At 34.9% G+C, this 18,866-nt stretch overlaps 3 protein-coding genes and 1 non-coding gene across 4 annotated transcripts; 1 reads left to right on the forward strand and 3 right to left on the reverse strand.

Annotated features, from left to right (window-relative positions):
• The first annotated feature begins 1,110 nt into the window (after nucleotides 1-1,110).
• On the forward strand, nucleotides 1,111-10,278 carry LOC106777677 (serine/threonine-protein kinase SRK2E). Its single transcript, XM_014665367.2, has 9 exons — nucleotides 1,111-1,461; nucleotides 2,442-2,516; nucleotides 2,606-2,707; nucleotides 2,813-2,866; nucleotides 5,434-5,526; nucleotides 7,688-7,780; nucleotides 8,918-9,022; nucleotides 9,110-9,208; nucleotides 9,698-10,278. Exons 1-9 carry the CDS (start codon nucleotides 1,291-1,293, stop codon nucleotides 9,983-9,985), a joined length of 1,080 nt encoding a protein of 359 aa, XP_014520853.1. The 5' UTR covers nucleotides 1,111-1,290; the 3' UTR covers nucleotides 9,986-10,278.
• A 1,323-nt stretch (nucleotides 10,279-11,601) lies between these two features.
• LOC106777819 (probable disease resistance protein At5g66900) lies at nucleotides 11,602-15,938 on the reverse strand. The gene is made up of 5 exons (XM_014665590.2): nucleotides 14,989-15,938; nucleotides 14,264-14,667; nucleotides 13,749-14,116; nucleotides 13,114-13,385; nucleotides 11,602-12,791 (listed from the first exon to the last, which is right to left on the reverse strand). The coding sequence occupies exons 1-5, from the start codon at nucleotides 15,614-15,616 to the stop codon at nucleotides 11,968-11,970; spliced, it is 2,496 nt and encodes an 831-aa protein (XP_014521076.1). The 5' UTR covers nucleotides 15,617-15,938; the 3' UTR covers nucleotides 11,602-11,967.
• A 518-nt stretch (nucleotides 15,939-16,456) lies between these two features.
• Nucleotides 16,457-16,528, reverse strand: TRNAW-CCA. The gene has a single exon. It is a non-coding gene; the product is annotated as a tRNA-Trp (tRNA).
• Nucleotides 16,529-17,795, reverse strand: LOC106777448 (reticulon-like protein B13). The gene is made up of 4 exons (XM_014665029.2): nucleotides 17,635-17,795; nucleotides 17,352-17,550; nucleotides 16,942-17,153; nucleotides 16,529-16,872 (listed from the first exon to the last, which is right to left on the reverse strand). Exons 1-4 carry the CDS (start codon nucleotides 17,690-17,692, stop codon nucleotides 16,703-16,705), a joined length of 639 nt encoding a protein of 212 aa, XP_014520515.1. The 5' UTR covers nucleotides 17,693-17,795; the 3' UTR covers nucleotides 16,529-16,702.
• Between the last annotated feature and the right edge of the window lie 1,071 nt (nucleotides 17,796-18,866).

Here is an 18,866-nt window from a genome sequence, read left to right on the forward strand (position 1 = left end):
AACATCTAAAACTAGTTGCAAGACCATTACTTATGAGAATTAATTTTTCAATGACTACTCATGAATATGCAATTTTGCATGCTACAACATTGGTTCACGTTAAACCAACAAGTTATCATAAATACTCTATTATATAGTTGGTTTTTGGTTAGTTGCCTAATATTTTTCATTTAAGAATTTTTTGTGTGTTGTATGTGTTCAAATTTTTTCACCAAAAGAAACTATGATTGGTCCTCAGAGACAATTATGATTGAGAATATATGTTGGATATGATCTCCATTAATAATAAAATATTTTGAACCATCAATAAAAGACTTATTTATAGTTAAATTTGTCAATTGTTGATGAATAAGTTTTTCAAACACTAAGTGGAGAAGGAAAACAATTGGAAGAATATATTGATTTAAATGAATTATTATCCTTGTAAAAAATATGTGATCTGAAAATTCAAAGAATGGTTCATTTATAAAATTAGTCGATCAATTATTGGATTTTTTTACTAACAATAAAAATGTAACTAAATCCCATATATTAGTTACTAAGGCTTCAAATAGAATTGATACTAATACATAACATGCCTGAAGCGTGGTTGGCCTCTTGGTTCTAAGGACACACTTGAAGCGTGATATATCCGTTGCTTCCAAAGATAAAAATCTTCCAAAAAAATTATTTTCATTTATCCACGGTTTTCCCAAACCACGGACCCATATCTTATTTTTACATGCGGTAATCTCTATTTATATTGTGTTTTCTTAAATAAAATTCATTCTTAATATATATTTTTTCTTGCACCTTTGGATCAAAAAATTCATTTCATCATTTTTAAATTGTAGATTATGAAATTACTTTCAAATTATATTATAAAAAAACTTTTAAATTATACAATTAAAAAATTAAAAATTACTTTTAAATTATATAATTTAATTTTTTCTAAAAGAAGACTTTACCATTTAATTTAAAAATTAAAGAGTATTTTTTAAACTGTGTAATCCAAAAATCAAATGACTCGTGCATTATATATTCAATAAATAGTATTTTTAGTTTTTAAATTATACAATTAAAAATTCTTTTCCATTTTTTTTATAATTCAAAAATAAACAGTAAAACGAAGGAAATCAAACATATTTTATGCGGGGGCGCAAGAAGAAACTTGTGTAAGTGCGGCATCCACAAAACGTCGTCGTCACTGTGCCACCTTCCCACTGGCACTTTTTCACTCTGTTAGTGCCCACTTGCAGAATCTTTCTGGGCATCCCTCATTGCCGACGTATCCGTCTCTGTTTTCAACCGATGGATCGGCCGGCGACCGGAATTGGATTGGACATGCCGATCATGCACGATAGCGACCGTTACGATTTCGTTCGCGATATTGGGTCTGGGAATTTCGGCGTTGCTAGACTTATGAGGGACAAGCAAACGCAAGAGCTTGTTGCCGTCAAGTATATAGAACGCGGAGAAAAGGTTTGTGTTAACTCACCATTTCTTTCTGAAGAAGGAGTCGGTTGTACGTTGACGCTGACGACTTTTTCAATTGAGCTTTTAAATTTTTTCCTGCCGTTAACTTTTGTCGAGTTGTTTAGTTAATTTTGGTAACATGGTGGCTGAATATGGAAAGTTTAGGATTGCTCAGCCACTTAAATGCTAATCAAGTAATCGTGTACTTTTTTATTGGTTGTACTATAGTAGTAGTGATTAAATTATCATTAATATGACAATTCAATTTGTCTCCATAGCTTCTTTTTAATTGAACTTTTTGCTTTTGTCACCATCTCTTGACAAAAGTAAAATGACTTAATTGTTGATAGATAAGTTTGATTAATGAATAGGGGTCGCTGCACGAAATAAGGTGACTTGATCGATGACATTTTGCCTTGATGATGAAATGATGCCATAAAGTTTAAGTTATAAGTGGGGATCTGGCGCATACGATTTGTCTGGCTTGTTTTTGGTTGTTCTGATAGTGCACTAGACAGGAATGGAGTTTACGGAATGAGATATAAAATATAAAATCATTCACGTGTGAACTTATCTGCTTTCACCTAATAGTTTGAGCTTTAGGAATACTTGGTTCAGGATTTAGCCTTGAAGCTTATACAATCACGTGGTCTGTAGTTCTGTCTTTATTACCCCATTTTTCTGGATAAATGATAAATTTCAGCACAAGGTAAAGTGGGCTTCTTCCGTGCCAGGGAGGGTTTATACATGAGGTGTGTAGTCCAATGTTGGATTGATACAAGCGGTGAATCCAGATCATGTGGTTTAATTAAATTTTAGGCTAACACATTTACAGAAGAAATAGTGAAAAAATGAATTTATTTTTGGTGGTCTAGCTTACACTTTTTGATTAAAAAATAATGTGAGATGTTTTTTGCCTCTTTCATTCCGATACTTATTGACAAGGCGCTAGACTGATATTTTTCCTATCATTTACTATGTTGCAGATTGATCAAAATGTTAAAAGAGAAATAATTAATCACAGGTCTCTAAGACATCCTAACATTATTGGGTTTAAGGAGGTTTGTTTAACTATTACATTTCTATATTTTTATGGTCAGAGAAAGGAATAATCATACCTATGGAAAATGTTCAATAAAATTTCACTCAGGTCATTTTAACACCTACCCATCTTGCCATTGTAATGGAATTTGCATCTGGAGGAGAATTATTTGCCCGAATCTGCAATGCAGGGCGTTTTACTGAGGATGAGGTTCTTTAAGAATTCTGTTTACTTTTGCTATACTTTTTCAGTCGCCACAAAGTTGTGCTAGTTTTCTATTTCCTGTGCAGCTATTAACCTATTGTTATGCCACAGGCTCGTTTCTTCTTTCAACAACTCATATCTGGTGTCAGCCACTGTCATGCAATGGTAACTGATCTCTTTTCCCCCACTATTGGATATAATTTGCAGTTAACCTACACAGAATGTAGTATAGGCAATGTATCAACCTTTTGAGTATTGTCTGCTGAAGAAATATAAGCCATACACTCTTTTGAACACATTCGTTTCTATTGGTTGAAATTACAGAAATCTGTGGTTCTCACGTATTTAATGAACGTCTCCCATTATTCTGTATTTTTCAATAAATTTAACCAATAGTTAAGAGAAGAGGGTGAACCCTGGCGCAGCAATAACAGTTGGGCCTGGTGACTGATTGGTCATGGGTTCAAATACGGAATTAGCCTCTTTGCACACGCTAGGGTAAGGCTGCATATAATTATCCTCAATACCTTGCATGATGAGGAATCTTCTAATATTGGGTAGTTTGTTAATTGTAACATCCCATTTAAATAGTATAAACACTATTAAGAAACCATCACAAAATCAATACAATAAAACCATTTAACTCAAGGAATATATAAAATATCCATACAGTTATCCAAAATAACTATAAGTCTAACTTTATGTACAACACAAAAGGAAATAAAGGAACTATTTATACAATGTCTTTCAAAATATAACTAGATAAACTAAACTACTCTACTCATAACTACATGTCAGCATCATTTCCTCCCAAAGCCTGCTCCACTGAAAGGTCATCTCGCTCCGTTCACACCAACTAGATGATCGTTGCAAAAAGAAACCAAACAAACACAAGCAACCGAACAAAGAAACACAGAAAGGGTAAGCTAATGGTCATGGACTTATAGTGGCCTCTACTGCTCTGCAGAGCCATTGTCAATAGGTTTCACCTACCACACACACAAAGCTAGTTCGTTCTGCGTTTTAGGCCAGGATGGAGCACCTAGACTAGGACCTCATGCTACTCTCACCACATGCATCACCCTCTCTAATTGAGAATAAGTAACCATTAGAGAATTAGGATAACTCTCAAGACTGAGCTTCCTAGATTTATACATACAAATACAATACTTGAAGCAACCATTAAGAATTTCCTCCTTGGAATTTCTTTTCAAACTTATTTATCCACATATATAACCTCGTGTAAACTCCACCATACAATTCCATAAATATTACTAATCATCCATTAAAGTGCTAAAAACAATTCAAGCTCAACATAAAATAAGAAAACAAAATGCTTAACTAGAACCAGCAATAGGGCGTCCAACGTCAGAAACTCAGTGCTTAACGCTAACACCACAGGAAGGGTGGCACTGAGAGCCTAAAAGATACCGCTCAACGCCCCAAAGTCAGAGAGCTCACTAACTTCGTGGCGCTTAACGCCAAAGTGGCGCTCAGCACCCAAAGTGGTGCACAACGTCTTGGAGCCCAGGGGCTCACTATTTTGGCAGCGTTGAGCGCCATACGAGGCCGCTCAGTGCTATACTAGATGACAAAAAACTTGAAACTAGCTTCGGTTGCCCCCAATACCTATCCAAATGATCAAAATGGCATCATAGACACTGAAAATGATTCAAAAACAGGTTTATAACTTACATTAGATACCAATTTGGTGATTTGGTCGGGAATCCAGGTTCAATTGATAAACCTACAACTCAACTCATGAATCAAAATTCTAATGCTTTAAACTAGATTTTTAATGCACTAACTAGTCAACTAAGTCCTAAATGACCTCAAAATAACTACCAAACAACAAATTTACTTATAAAACCATTCTTCCAAGATTTCACCAGTTAAAACCCCTAAAATGGACCAAAAGTAACCTAAAACTCAACCTATTAACTACTTACGATAACAACATCAAATTTATGGTTAATTAAGGTTCTGGACAAGTTTAAAATGATCTAAAAACATACCTCAAACATTAATTATTTCTCCAAAGCCCCTTCTCTAGAAATTCACCTACCAAAACCTCAATTTAGACTAAAACCAGTCCAACAACACTCCATTTCCTACTTTCAACTCTACGTCAGATTTGCACCTATAGAACATCAAAACAATAGCATCCAAAGTTCACACCATTATCGAATCACAAGCATACACCAAAATATCATAAATAGGCAATTATTCACTCGTCAATATACAACATCACTCAATAAGCATTTCAATTAATATTATTCAACCAAGCATAAATTTCACTACCTATCAAATGCAAATTCATGCTTCTCATACAAAAAATATTAAAGTGAATATTAGCTTCCCTTACCTGACAGAAGAACAAACTGCTCTGGAAAACCTAAAACAACTCCAATGTACAAAAATTCCTATTTGTTCCTACAAATCACAGAAACACAATTAAGATACACCATTAGGATTGCTAATCAGTAGAGAGTCTTATAGAAAACTCAGATGATACATGCAACCATAGATAATACGCATGCAAAGGAGGGTACACCATTATATTAAAACCTTTTATTATTAAAATAATTTAGTATCGTTATTTTTAAACCATTACCACTTTTAAAATATCATTTTCTAGGTCTTTACATTAACCAATAGTAGAGAGTGTTTTGTTAACTCTATTTATGTCTGATGTATTGGTTTTATGTATCATAACGTGTCTCCTTATGAAGGAAGTGTGTCACCGGGACTTGAAGTTGGAAAACACTTTGTTGGATGGAAGCCCAGCACTCCATTTGAAGATATGTGATTTTGGATATTCCAAGGTAAGCCTTTGTCATGTGCTTTTCATGTGTGAGTTACATTCTTATATATTTTACTGGGATGTAAGCTCTGGCTCAGTAAATTTACCTCTAAATGATTCTTGTCACAAGTTTAATTGAACCTTTCAATATCCACAAATTGCTTCCCTTAGTAGTCTGTTCTTTAGTTTTCTTGTGAAGCTATTTTGTTCTGCAGATATATATAGACCATTCTATTAATTGAGTAACTAATTCCCTCAGATACTAAAAGGTTCTTTTAGTAACTTTTGTTATTGGAAAGGGGAAATTCTGCATGACTATTCATTGTGAATATTTTTAATCTGAATTACTTAAAAAAGTTTGTGCTTGATCCATTGTTTATAATTTAGCCTATCCCAGGTTAAGCGATGGAATGATAGACCAGAATTTAGGCTTGAATTCAGAAAAGGCTTAGGTTTTGGGAATTTATGTTCACAAGAGGAAAGCTAGTGAGGGAGGAAATTAGGAAGGTGATCATTTTGGCTAGGGGTGTAGGGTGAACGTGGGGAAATTGAGGAACGGTGAAAGTTAGTTTTGCATGTTTGTTTTGTTTTAGAGGGAGCATAACTCTTATTCTCTTAGGAGTTGATGCTCTGCAGGTTGTAAAAGTCATAGGCTCCATTCTGGTTCTTAATAAAATTGGCTTAGTAGTTTCTTGAGAATCCTGTCAATTGGTTCAACTTGTCAAATATTGCTGTTTGGAAGTCTGGCTCATGCCCCAAATGGTGGTGGATAAAGTAGAAGTGTTTGAAGCCAAAGTTGCCACGTTTGAGGACTCAGTAAAACTTTCGATGGTTGAATTTAAGCAATCACTTTTTTAGGAGATGAGTAGGACGTAAGATGTTGGACTAGTGCCCATATCATGAATTAAGTTGTGGAAGCAACAGCGAGTGGAGCCAACATGGATCAGTATCTTATGGTTGTGTGAGATTGGGTTTCTCCTAATTTATGATATGGACACTGCTGTTGGGTCGATCACTATGGTGGAAATTATTTTGAAGTTCTAAATATTTCAGATGACGTTAAAGTTAAGCTGGTTAAGCAATGGTCCTACTATCCACTTGCTTATGAAGATCATTTGCTTGTAGGAGACTGAAGTGAGATGCTGGTAGAGTGCTATGGAGGTCACTGTTATAACGATCTATTTTGAAGAGCTTTTAAACTTTCATCAAACGAGAAAGGTTGAAGAGTATATTTTGAACTTTTGAGTTCTTCTCATCATAGGTAGGATGATTAGCTGAAGCATAGTGTAGCCTGAGTGGTCTTTGGCCAGAGTTGAGATGGTGAGCCTGAGATTTTAACCCACGCATCTGATCTAATATGGTGAAGCTTGCTTCTGATTTTGCGGCAGAGGCTATGGGTACATTGGAAAATTTGGCCAGCTCTGCTTTCTGATTGTAGGGGGAGGTTTTTCTTGTGTTTATCCACAAAATTATAAAGGTAGTTTGCTGTATAGAAAACTTGAGCTACTAAGTTCTCCAAGTTCCCATTATTTAGGGCTTGGCCAAATTTGAATTTAGTTGATAATCGCCATTCCCTTTTGTTAAGGAATTTCTTATCCTTGTGTGAATGGGTTAAAAGTCTTGCAACGAGCCCAATGTCTTGAGTTCGAACCTCGTTGAGGCTCCTACTCCTATAAAGGGGAGTCCCAAATTCACCAGGTTGTCAGGTGTTTGTTAAGAAATTTTGGATCCTTGTATGAATGGGTTAACTTTTTCGTAACACCTTTCTGTGCTGTTTTTAATCTTTGAACATTCTTCTTGTGTTTTGATGTTTCACAATTCACATACAGGGAAATATCTAAATCTATGAAAAGTTTCCTGGTGTCTTGAGGCATCTGATATTTAGCGCACAGCAAACCTTTGTGGTGGTGGTGTTAAGATAATTCATCTTGTATTTGTGTCATACATTTTTATGGTACTTGGTAATTAAAATAGAGCTTCCGTTTGCATGCAATGACACTTTGAGGTCATCCTTTTTATTTATCAATTAGCTTTCTGTCTTGTAAGATCCTACACATTAATTTTTTTTATCTAATTTTTACCTTATCAAATTTAGATCACCATTGTAGTCTATTTTATTTCAAATAATCTGCTTTGATAATTGCTATATTTTCTACATATCTAATAGATTTTGCTATTGGCAGTCTTCAATGCTTCATTCACAACCTAACTCAACCGTAGGAACCCCAGCATATATTGCTCCAGAAGTATTGCTGAAGAAAGAGTATGATGGCAAGGTAGAACTATTTTTAGTTTCAGTCGTGCTCTTTTTCTGTATTTATCTCATAATTTGATCGCAATAATTTGTGGGCCAGTGAGGTTTATTGATTTTACCCTGGAATAAGGATCTAAATGATTTTTTTAATAATCTATCTGTCATAACTTCAGTGGTAATGTTTGCTTGGTATCTAAACAGATATTTCTTCTCTTCTGGTTGTCATCTACGCTTTGTTCGTGTGTTCTTGGCACAAATTGAAGTTTTTAACTTTAAAGTAGTTATTTAAATCTCTACTTTTATTGATTATAAGAGAGCAGGAGATAATTGTCAGTCCTCTTACATTTTTTTTGTCTTTAAATGTTGCAAAGGTTCATAGCTTATTGAGATTTTTTTGTCGATAGATAATAAAAGAATAAACGTATAGATGTAATTAAATGACTAAATTAGTTGAGAATATTACAACCGCACCTAACTTTCTTCCTCCACTCGTACCCTCTGTTTGATCTTTGTTTATGTCTATATTTTCTGAACTTATGCACGCAATCTAGTACTCACTCAGTAATCGAGATCAGGAATGAATCATAGTATTCAAAATAGTGTGTTACAACAAAATGTCCTCGGGTCACTGCGGAGTTCAAAAAACATAGCAGTTGTCAAATCAATAGTGGGCAAAATAGTATATTATTGCGTGCCATCATGATTTAGGCTTCAAAAACCCATTTTTATCCCTAAAACACCGTTTGGGATTTTGAATGATATTGTGATTTCTCTCCCATTTCTTTGGCTTTAGGAACATAAGATGATTTGAAGCCTCTTCATTGACAAAAGCTATTTTTAGGAGTCATGATTTCATTTTATTCTGATGAAGTTAATAGTTTTTCTGTAGACACGACTCACAATGCAACATTGTGTTTTTTTATTAATTTATCCAACCTCACCTAACGGGAAATGGCTTGGCTGCTATTGTTGTATGCATAGTCTTACTTTTAATGTGCAATGTTGCTAATTAAGCACCTACAGATAAGCATGTATCTTGAGTCTCTCCGTGTCATGAAATAGGAATGCACTATGATAAAACATTTCAATTTTTAATTTTACTAATGTGTATATGTAGGTATTTTAATGGATTTTTTGAAATTCCCATGCCCTATTTTAGATTGCGGATGTATGGTCATGTGGAGTAACCTTATATGTGATGCTAGTGGGATCATATCCTTTTGAAGATCCTACAGATCCAAGGAATTCCTGGAAGACAATTCAGGTTGAACATATATTTAAGATATTTGCATGTTTTCTTTACAAGCCTCTGGTTGCACGAGCACAACCTTTTTTGGTTGGTTCCTTGCAGAGGGTTCTTGGTGTCCAGTATTCTATTCCAGATGATACACAAATATCTCCAGAATGTGGCCACCTTATCTCAAGGATATTTGTTTTTGACCCTGCAGAGGTAATTTATATTTTCTAATAAGTCACCCACTGCGAATAAACAATTTGAGGTACACTTCAATTCCTAAGGAATTTTGTGCTATGGATGCATTTTTGTATACCACCATTATAGCCTCCCACTTGAAAGTGTTAGAATTTTTTTCCCTCTTTCCAGCTGAAGCACTATATAAGATGGATTTTTGAAGGAGAACCTTCATGTATGGCATCTGGCTTGACAAACACACACATACTTTTAATAATAGCCTTTTACATTTTCTAGGTCCTGATCCACTTAGGTTGTATCCTAGCATCAACTCGGAATGTCTACTATTTTGACATATCTTAATATTGTGGGTCCTACGCGGTGATTGTAAATCTAGCATTGATAAGAAGATTGTAGGCATATTATAAATCAAACCTCTTTATTGTACAAGGTAGTGTTATTAACTTCCACTCTTGCTTGTTTACTGATTTATTTGAACCTTATGTCTTTGTACATTGATTTTTACAGAGAATCACTATTCCTGAAATATTGAAAAATGAATGGTTTCTGAAAAATCTCCCTCCTTACTTGACGGATGTAAATATCATGGGTAAGCAATTTGTAGAGTCAGATCAGCCTATGCAGAGCATTGATACAATTATGCAGATAATTTCAGAAGCTACCGTACCAGCCGCAGGGACCTATTCTTTAGACCAGTTTTTGACTGATGATATAATAGATGATGACACGGACGAATCAGACTCTGACTTCGAGCAATATGTAGATAGCAGTGGGGAGATAGTGTTTGCCATGTAATTTAATCATCGTCTTCATTTTAGAGAGCGTAATTAAAGGACAGCATCTCAATATTCAACTTTACGGCCTTCTCGGCATCGGGGGAATAGGGAAATAGAAATGCGTGTAGGCCTTATTTCCTGTAGATTGGATGACACACGAAGTCCATCATGTTCACTTATATGTTGTATGCTTCTTACATTCTAGACGGGTTGGTGGCTGAGAAATGATAATTACCTTCCTTCCCTCTTTTCTAGTACTTGGTTTGTATCATATGTATTCATCATCCTTTTAAAAAAATCATGTAGTTACTACGTTGGTGTCAGGATTCTTGTTTGCATAGACATGCTACGCACGCATACCCTAGGATTTACTTGTGTTTATCTTGTTATCTAAGCACTTGTCATTCCTATTCACCATTTCAGTTTATTACACTTGAGTGGACTTGGGAAAGAATAATGGAGAGAATTTGATGATAATTTTTTTTATTATTTATTTAAATAAATTTGAAGGTAAGTGAGTATGAATTTGGAAGTAAATTTTTTTAATCTGTCATGTAAATTAAATTCTACATTAATTCTTACAAATTTTATTTCCAAATTTATTCTCAGTTACTTCCAAATCTATTCAAATAAACAAAAAAAAAATTAGTTTTAAATTTTCTCAAATTCTTTCAATTATTACTCTCTCTCGAATACATTCATTGTTGTACCTCTGGTCCTTTTCTGTGCAATATTGCAATGCAACTTGGAAGGACGTCACAAATACAACTCCCCGACGATTGTACAATAGTTTACTTGAATGGGGTGCACTGCTTTAAAATTTTATTTATTAATGCGCTTCGTCTCGTGGTATGTGCAGTATATATTTCGATCCATTTATTCCCTGAATTGCCTTATTCAGAATATTTTTTTTATGTGCACGATAAAGTGTCTTTATTCTAGCTCTTGCTTCTGGCGTGGAATAATTTGCAGTATGGTTAAATAACCAATTTAATTAAGCATATATTCAATAAGTCTTTTTATAGTTGCAAAGAGTCATTATTTTAATAAATTTACAAAAGCAACTTAAATGTTTCCTAAGTCTATTTTCATCATTAATTTTCTGTAATGTTTAATTTTCGAAGATCTGTTTGAAACTGTTTCCAATGAATATGGAAAGTATATTCAGAAACAGTAATACATCTCCTTTCAAATACGGTGCATGTATTAATTACCTTTACAACATATAAATGAGAACGTCTTGCCCCATGTTAGTCGAACACTTACATAGGCAATAGCAAATTCAATTCATCTACCCATTATGCAATTAAGGAGTAGCGAAGCGAAGCTGCAATGGAACAATTGATCTCGATTATTCCTGCAGAGGCAACACAAGAAACCTTGATAACCCCATTTAAGCAATCTTTTACACGGTGTAACATGCTGAATCATGTCATTTTTGTTTATACATAAAATGAAGATTTCAAGTGTTCACATACTTGATGCAAAAGATGTCTCCATATACTTGGCCTTTAGTGTTCGATATTTCTTAGACAGAAAGCTTTAAGATAAAATATTTAGTTCCTGAAATATATCAAAATTAAATATAGAATAAGACACCGCAGGGGAACCTCTTTCTTTTGTTTTTACCAAATATATGAGAAGATAATATTTGCTATTAATCACAAAAATATAAATGACCATTATTACTTTGACCATACTTCATATGAAGTGTTATTACAAGTCAAAACTTGTGTTATATTTCCAGAATCACCCAACTCAAACTCCTACTTTTTTCACTGCAGTAACATGGTTTTGAATTTCCACATGATGCCGAGTCTATCGAGTTCAGAAAACATGTCTCGTGAATGACCATGCTAAATTACATGAGGTATTCTTTCAAGTCACATTGATGTGTTATATTAACAGAATCAACCAATTCAAACTCCTACTTTTCCACTGCAGTGACATGGTTCCAAATTCAAACATGATTCCTAGTCTATCAATTTCAGAAAACATGTCTCAGGAATGAGCTCCAGGAAGCCAATTTAAGTTAACCTCCACTGTAGATATCTCTATCTTCAAATTGCGAATGGTAGAACTTTCCCATAGGGAAGCCATTTCTTCATCACAGATCACGTGTATTTTGTGGTCTAAATTTTCAAACTTAACGACCGAGTGCGGCAGTTCTCTCAGTTTTGAGCAACCCTTCAAGTAGAGCTTCTGAAGCTTCAACTCACCAATGTCATCTGGTAATTTGGTAAGATTTAAACAGTCTGAGATATCGAGACAGCTAAGTTTGTTAAGCCCTTTAACAGAATCTGGCATCTCTGCCAAATCAGAGCAGGAACATAGCCTTAGAACTTCCAAATTCTCCAGCTTTGCAAGATCTCGTGGCAGTGCAGAAAGCCTGTGACAGTTAGTGATACTAAGCTTTTTCAATGGGGTGATGTTACACAGCCCATCAGGCAATTTAACCAGATCTTTGCAATAATCAATGCTCATCTCCACAAGATTTGGCATTGCATCCGAGATAGAATATCTTTCAAAAGTCTGCCGTGTATTACACATGTGAATGGACAATTTTCGTAGATTCTTCAATATGCACAGGGGAGGGATTGAAACCTTTTCCAATCTGATTCTTTTCAAATTATTTAAAGAACCAAGTCGCTCAAACATGTTTAGTTCAGAAGGATGGAAACCATAATTTGTGACAATCAGAACTTTCAGTTTATGCATCTTCTCTGTGAACTCTGGCAACGAGTACTGGCTAGAAAGAAGATTTAAAACCAGAACCTCAGCTTCGTCTGGTTGCATGTCACACCAATCCGAATTAAACGTTTCATCTGCAAAAGCATCATGTTTGACATTAACAGTGGAAGATTAAGTTTGACACGGCACAAGAGTGCTTCTTTCTTATAAGTTCATATATTTTCAAAACAATTACCAGTTTTTTGGAAAATGTTTGTCAATTTATAACAATGAATCAGTTACTCCTCTGCTACCTTTAATGATAGCAATTTAATGGAGGAAAAGGATGCTATGGTCAAATGCACTTCAGTTCCTTCGGAAGTCAAGATGATCAATTATTATGAAACTTGGAGTGGCATGTAGCATTTATCATTTATGCATGTGCATTCCCTATAGTGTGGACAGAGAGAAACATACCAGTTGAAATAGACAATATGCGAGCAGCAACCTTTGGTTGTTTCTGTCTATACAACATTCCCATGATGTATGAGAACAAACGGCCTATGATTCCTAGCGGATTCAGTCCTACCCACCATTCAGGACGATTATCTCCCTTTAACTCAATCATCACTCTTTCTCTCTGTTCAAATGTTTCCCCTTTACTCAGATGTATTGCTAGCTCTCTAAGAAGATCATGCACCAAAACAAAATGGTTATTGTAGTACATGTCTGTATCCTTTGCAACTTTCCTGCACAAGGGAAGAACAAAAAACCCAACAAGATTAACAATTTTATTTCTTTGCTTCATAAGTATAATAAAAGAAGTTACATATATACATGCTTTCCATCTTCTTTTACTTCAAGATATAGATTAATCTCAAAATATCTTATGCATGTAATAAGATTATCAAGTATGCTGAAATTATAACATTTTCAACTTATATAACTGTTATTCTTATGTGATAGTGATGGCAATCATATCTATTCGTCCACTAGTGAAACCTACATTATTAGCTTGATTGATTCATATAATCCATTTTTCAAGCCTTTCGTAAGATGTTTTGAGCTCATATAATTAAGCATTAGATGACCAACGGGGAGATGCCATGTACCTTGTAACTATAACATTAATCAAATTCCTGGTGGTTAAATCATGGATAATGGACATTGCATTGGTACCATCTTCATTAAGGTTATACAGTTCTACCCACATATCAATGAGGGCGGCTACAGGGATTCTTTGATCTTCAGGAAATAGCCCCAGATCCATGAAACATTCCTTTTCATTGACGGAGAACTTAGTCTCCAATATATCTAAACTTTGTTGAAGACGAAAAAGCAAATCAGTACTATCAGACTCCAGAATGGATTGCTTTTGTAAACGCTCCTTCATATTTTTCCACACCTCAAAAGGCTGGTTACAGAGCGATCCAGCAATCACCTTAAGGGCCAATGGTGAACCCTTGCAACCTTTCACTATCTGCGTTTCAGGGCAACATAATAAAATCAGTAAATAGATTGAAAGGCTAGGAAACTACGTTGTTCATATCCTAATATAGAAAGGTGAATATGACAAACGGACAAATTATGTGTAGTGTGAGCGATTTTGTAAAAATAAAAGCACCACCTCGTCGACAATATTTCTTTCAGGTATGTATGAGCTTTTGTCTTTCAGCTGTGCAAAGTGACGGAAAAGGGATTCTGCATGGACATGATCAAGTTTATCCAACTGGTATGAGGTGCCAAATCTTGGAAATGAAACCCTTGAAGTAACCAAAATCTTGTAATCAGGTATCTGAATTTTAAACTTCTCAACAAGGTCTTCTGAGCCAGGCCAAACATCATCCAAGACCAACAATATTGGATGTTTCCCAAAAACCCTCAGCAGAACTTCCAGTCGATTTACTACATCTTCATCGGTTTGAAACTTCGGCACCCGACAACGGCAGTGTTCAAACAGTGTCTCTACAATGGTCTTCAAGTTGGGAGTTTTTGATACAGTGACAAAGAAGATGTTTGCCCCGAACTTGTCTAGTCAAAACAAAATAGCTTTCTAAATTATCTATGATACTATTCCACAAAGCATGTCATGCATATACGAGCTAGTGATTTCAGAATAAATAACTTAGATCAATAATATATCATACGATCGTATGGTTTTCTTGAGATCATCGCATCACCTGCAATTTTTACAACATCAAATATTGCCAGGAAACGTAACCACAACCACAATTTGAAGCCTTATATTAAAGGTAATGTTCTATATTAGTCTTGTTTCAATATTTTTTATAGCAATTCAAACACAATCCTATGATGGAGAACGAGAAGAAGAGAGGGAAGAGAGTTAGTTACCTTTGATTTGAGGGTCCCAACATATCTTCTTAGCCAGTGTGCTTTTCCCCGACCCTCCCAAACCAGTCAAGACAAGAACGGACACACCATCCTTGAGCAACTCAATCCTCAGCTTTCTTAAAGGCACATCCATTCCCAAACACTCAGGTTCTTGAGGAGCCCCACACAAATCAATCAACCGGTACTCAGGATAACGCCCGAATTCCTCTTTTAGCAGAATCTCCAGAACCTTCCTCATGTCGTCCACCAACTTCATCAAGTTCACCGTGTTCTGCGCCGTCATGTTCATCGATAAATGCGTCTGGAGAGCCACCTCCTTGCTCCGAAGCTTGCTCTGGAAATAAGGGAACGACCACATTTTCCACCGACCCAATTTCGAGCACTTCCGAACCAGCTCTTGACTATTTCGCATGAGACTCTCCAACTTCTCTATCTCCTTGCTGGGCCGATCCAACATCATGTTGCACATCTTCATCTCCTCCACCAGAGGAGCCAAAGAGTTTAAGGTTTCTATGTTGCTATCTAGTGTGGATTTGAAGGCTAGTCCTTTTTTTATGATTGAAATAGCCCCTTTCAATGCCTCTCCCATCAGTGCTCCCACAGCACCTCCACTGAACAGATCTCCCATAACTAACAACACCCAGATGACAAAAATCCAAACTTGCTACCTGAATTCGAAGTCAAACACCAACCGATGCCACTGTCGTTATGTGGGATGAAAACACCAACGATCACGAGGTGTCTCGGAAAACAAACCAAGTTTTAATGAAGTGTAAAGAAGGTGATATCGATCATCAAACACGAATTTTTGTTAGGAAGATGAGTGGTTGCTGTGGTATTTATATGTACACTTTAGCTGAGCTTCGCGGTCTTTGCCGAGCAATTTACAGGAAAGGAAACGGCTTTCGTATAACTGACGTTAAGGAATAAATTCTAAACATGAAACTTCACATAAATAAATAACCGCTCATTTTAGTTGTTCACTAAAAAAACACAGTAGATATAAATTGAGTGTGTAAAAATAATTAAAGATTTAATAATTTCTAATACAATATTTTCTTTAATTTTTGGAATAATTAAAATTAATTCCTATCAATGAGACTGATAAATAAATAAAATCTCACTTCAAATTCAATGGAAGTAACTAAATGCACCTTTTTCCAGTTAAAAAAGACAGAGTATTGAGACTTGCCTCATACATGACATAACTGCTAACTATACTTTAAATAACTTAACCATAACAACTAAATTTGTATGACGCATTCTTTTATAAGATTATATTTTGTGATGTGTTTCGGTGTACAATCGTATCATAAATTTAGCAAATTAAAATTTCTTTCCCAGAAATGGAATCTACTGTCAACAACGAATTACCAAAACAAAAAAAGTAGCAAGTGAAAGAGTTCTATTGACAACTGATGCATATTAAAACCGTTAAACCTAATCATTGAAGGAAAAAAACAGGGTTTGAACCCGACGTGAATCGAACACGCAACCTTCTGATCTGGAGTCAGACGCGCTACCATTGCGCCACGGATCCACAGTTGAGAACATTTCAGCATAGTAAATATTACATATTTTAAAGCCTATAAAATGGACAATCCATACCATTAGCAAAGTCCAACAAAACCAACTATTATTATTTTACATTCATTCATCAATACAGCATAACCGTGCAGATTATTCATATACTAAGTTCCCAACTACAAAGCTATCACTCTGGCTTCTTCTCCTGGGCTATTCTGCTTTTAATCTTATGAATGGTCTTCTCATCAATAATCTCATAACATCTCTTGTATTTCTCCCTTAACCACTCCCCAAATCTCTTGATCTTGTCCTCGTTCTTCACATAAGTTAATGGAATTGCCATTCCCACTAATACACCTGCACATCAAATCAAAATTATAAACAAATAGTGTGAAAAAAACAATGCAAACCAACTTTACCACGTACCTATATAAACTACTGTAAGCAGGTCCATGCATCTTCCTATATAAGACAGTGACCACAATCCAGCCACAACCCCCACAAATACTGGCCACTCTTTCCTTACACTCACAAGGACCAACCACCTTATTATTTTTTCAAACCATGCTCGAACTTCCGTTGCTATTCTTCTAGTTGTCTCTTCACTCAACTCCAACCTCAACAAGTTTGGTCGTTCCCTAAATTTCACAGAAAAAACTGTTACATGTACTAGGTATATAGGTATTCATGTATTCAACTTGTGTAACAGTTAGTTGATGATTGTGCAGTGATTTTGCACCCCCATCAAAATAATCTAGTTGCTATGTGTAAGTTAATGAAGAAGAACGTGACAAGACAATTTTGTATAAGAAAGAAAGCAAGAGAAGTGTTCTTACTTGCCCAAAAGTCTAAGCATATTGGCATAGAGGAATGTTGAAGCAACAACGAGCATGGCAACCCATGAGATGACAGTGAGGAAGTTGAACTCGAATACTTCCATCAACACCCATGATGCTGTTGCCACTACAATAACGATTGCATTTAGTTTCTTTCTTCTCCACAGAACTACATCCTTCACTACACCATCGTCAACATCTACACCACAAAATTAAAGCACAGAGTTGAGTCTAAAGGGTTGATCTTTAATGTAACGATTATGAAGCATATGATCAAATATACCTGAGGAGTAAGAGGGGTTTGTCAAAGGTTTTGTTTCTTGTTTTGCTTCTGCAGACATGATGAGGAAGATTGTGATGAAATGAAGATGATGTTCAGGGTAGGTTCAAAGCCACAAGATTGCTTCAAATAGTGGTGTTTCAATGGAGGTGAAGGTGTTTGGCTAAAAGGGTACTTCTGTGTGACTTACACGTGTAAGATTCTGAGGAGACGTGGAACCATTGAAGCATTCGTGGCACCTTCATATTACCTTTTTGTATTTTGTAGCTAACGGTGCCGTTTTGGTTAAACTGGTGGAGATAAGCACAAGGAGAAAGTTAACAAATAAAGCCGGCTAAAATATTTACACCAAGGGTGAGATGAACGATAAACCATGTTAAAAGAAGAACACTGTTAAATTTGAGTAACCGATTATACTGTAATTCATACCAAAAAAAAATGAAAGAGAAAGTCTCAGAATAATTAGTCACACACACGTCTTTAATGTTGGTTTATACACAATAAAAATCATATACTTTCCATAACAATATTTACAAAAATTAAGAATCTAACATATTTCAATATTATGAATTTAATTACAATATTAATGTTCTCAAAGCATGTCAGAATGCGTGAATAACTTGAATCGTGACGAGATTGGATTGAGTTGGGTTAAAAAAAAATTAAAATTTAGACACAAATCAAATTTGAATTTAGATTATTAAGAATTTGGTTCATTCGACTTAAATTTGTGATAAGTTAAGTTGGTTCATCAATCCACTAATTATTATTTTCTGTTTCAATATTATTAAATAATATTGTTTTTTTTATTGTATTGTAGATAGAGATTAAAAAAAGAAGATGTTTCAATATTATTTGTTTTGTTTTTCATACTTGATTTTATATTATATTTAAAGTTAAAAATGATTTTGGATTTATTGTATTTTTTTATTTTGAATTTTATATAGAATTTAACATAATTTTATAATGAAATTTATTTAAATTTAAATTAGAAAAAAATGTTATTCTTTTTAAATTGAAAAAAGATGTGATTAAGTAAACTTGTTTAACCAGTAACTCATGATTAGGGATTACAACGGGTCGGGTCGAGCACGGGTAGTGCCTACTCACAATCTGACCCAAAAAAAAAATCAACCCATTACTAAACTCGCACGGATACACACTTAAAATATACCCGCATGTATTTTAAAATCCGTAGATATTCGTGGATACCCGCAGATATCTGCAAATATTTA

The sequence above is a fragment of the Vigna radiata genome, chromosome 11 (genome assembly GCF_000741045.1).
Source record: "Vigna radiata var. radiata cultivar VC1973A chromosome 11, Vradiata_ver6, whole genome shotgun sequence".
Taxonomy (NCBI): domain Eukaryota; kingdom Viridiplantae; phylum Streptophyta; class Magnoliopsida; order Fabales; family Fabaceae; genus Vigna; species Vigna radiata.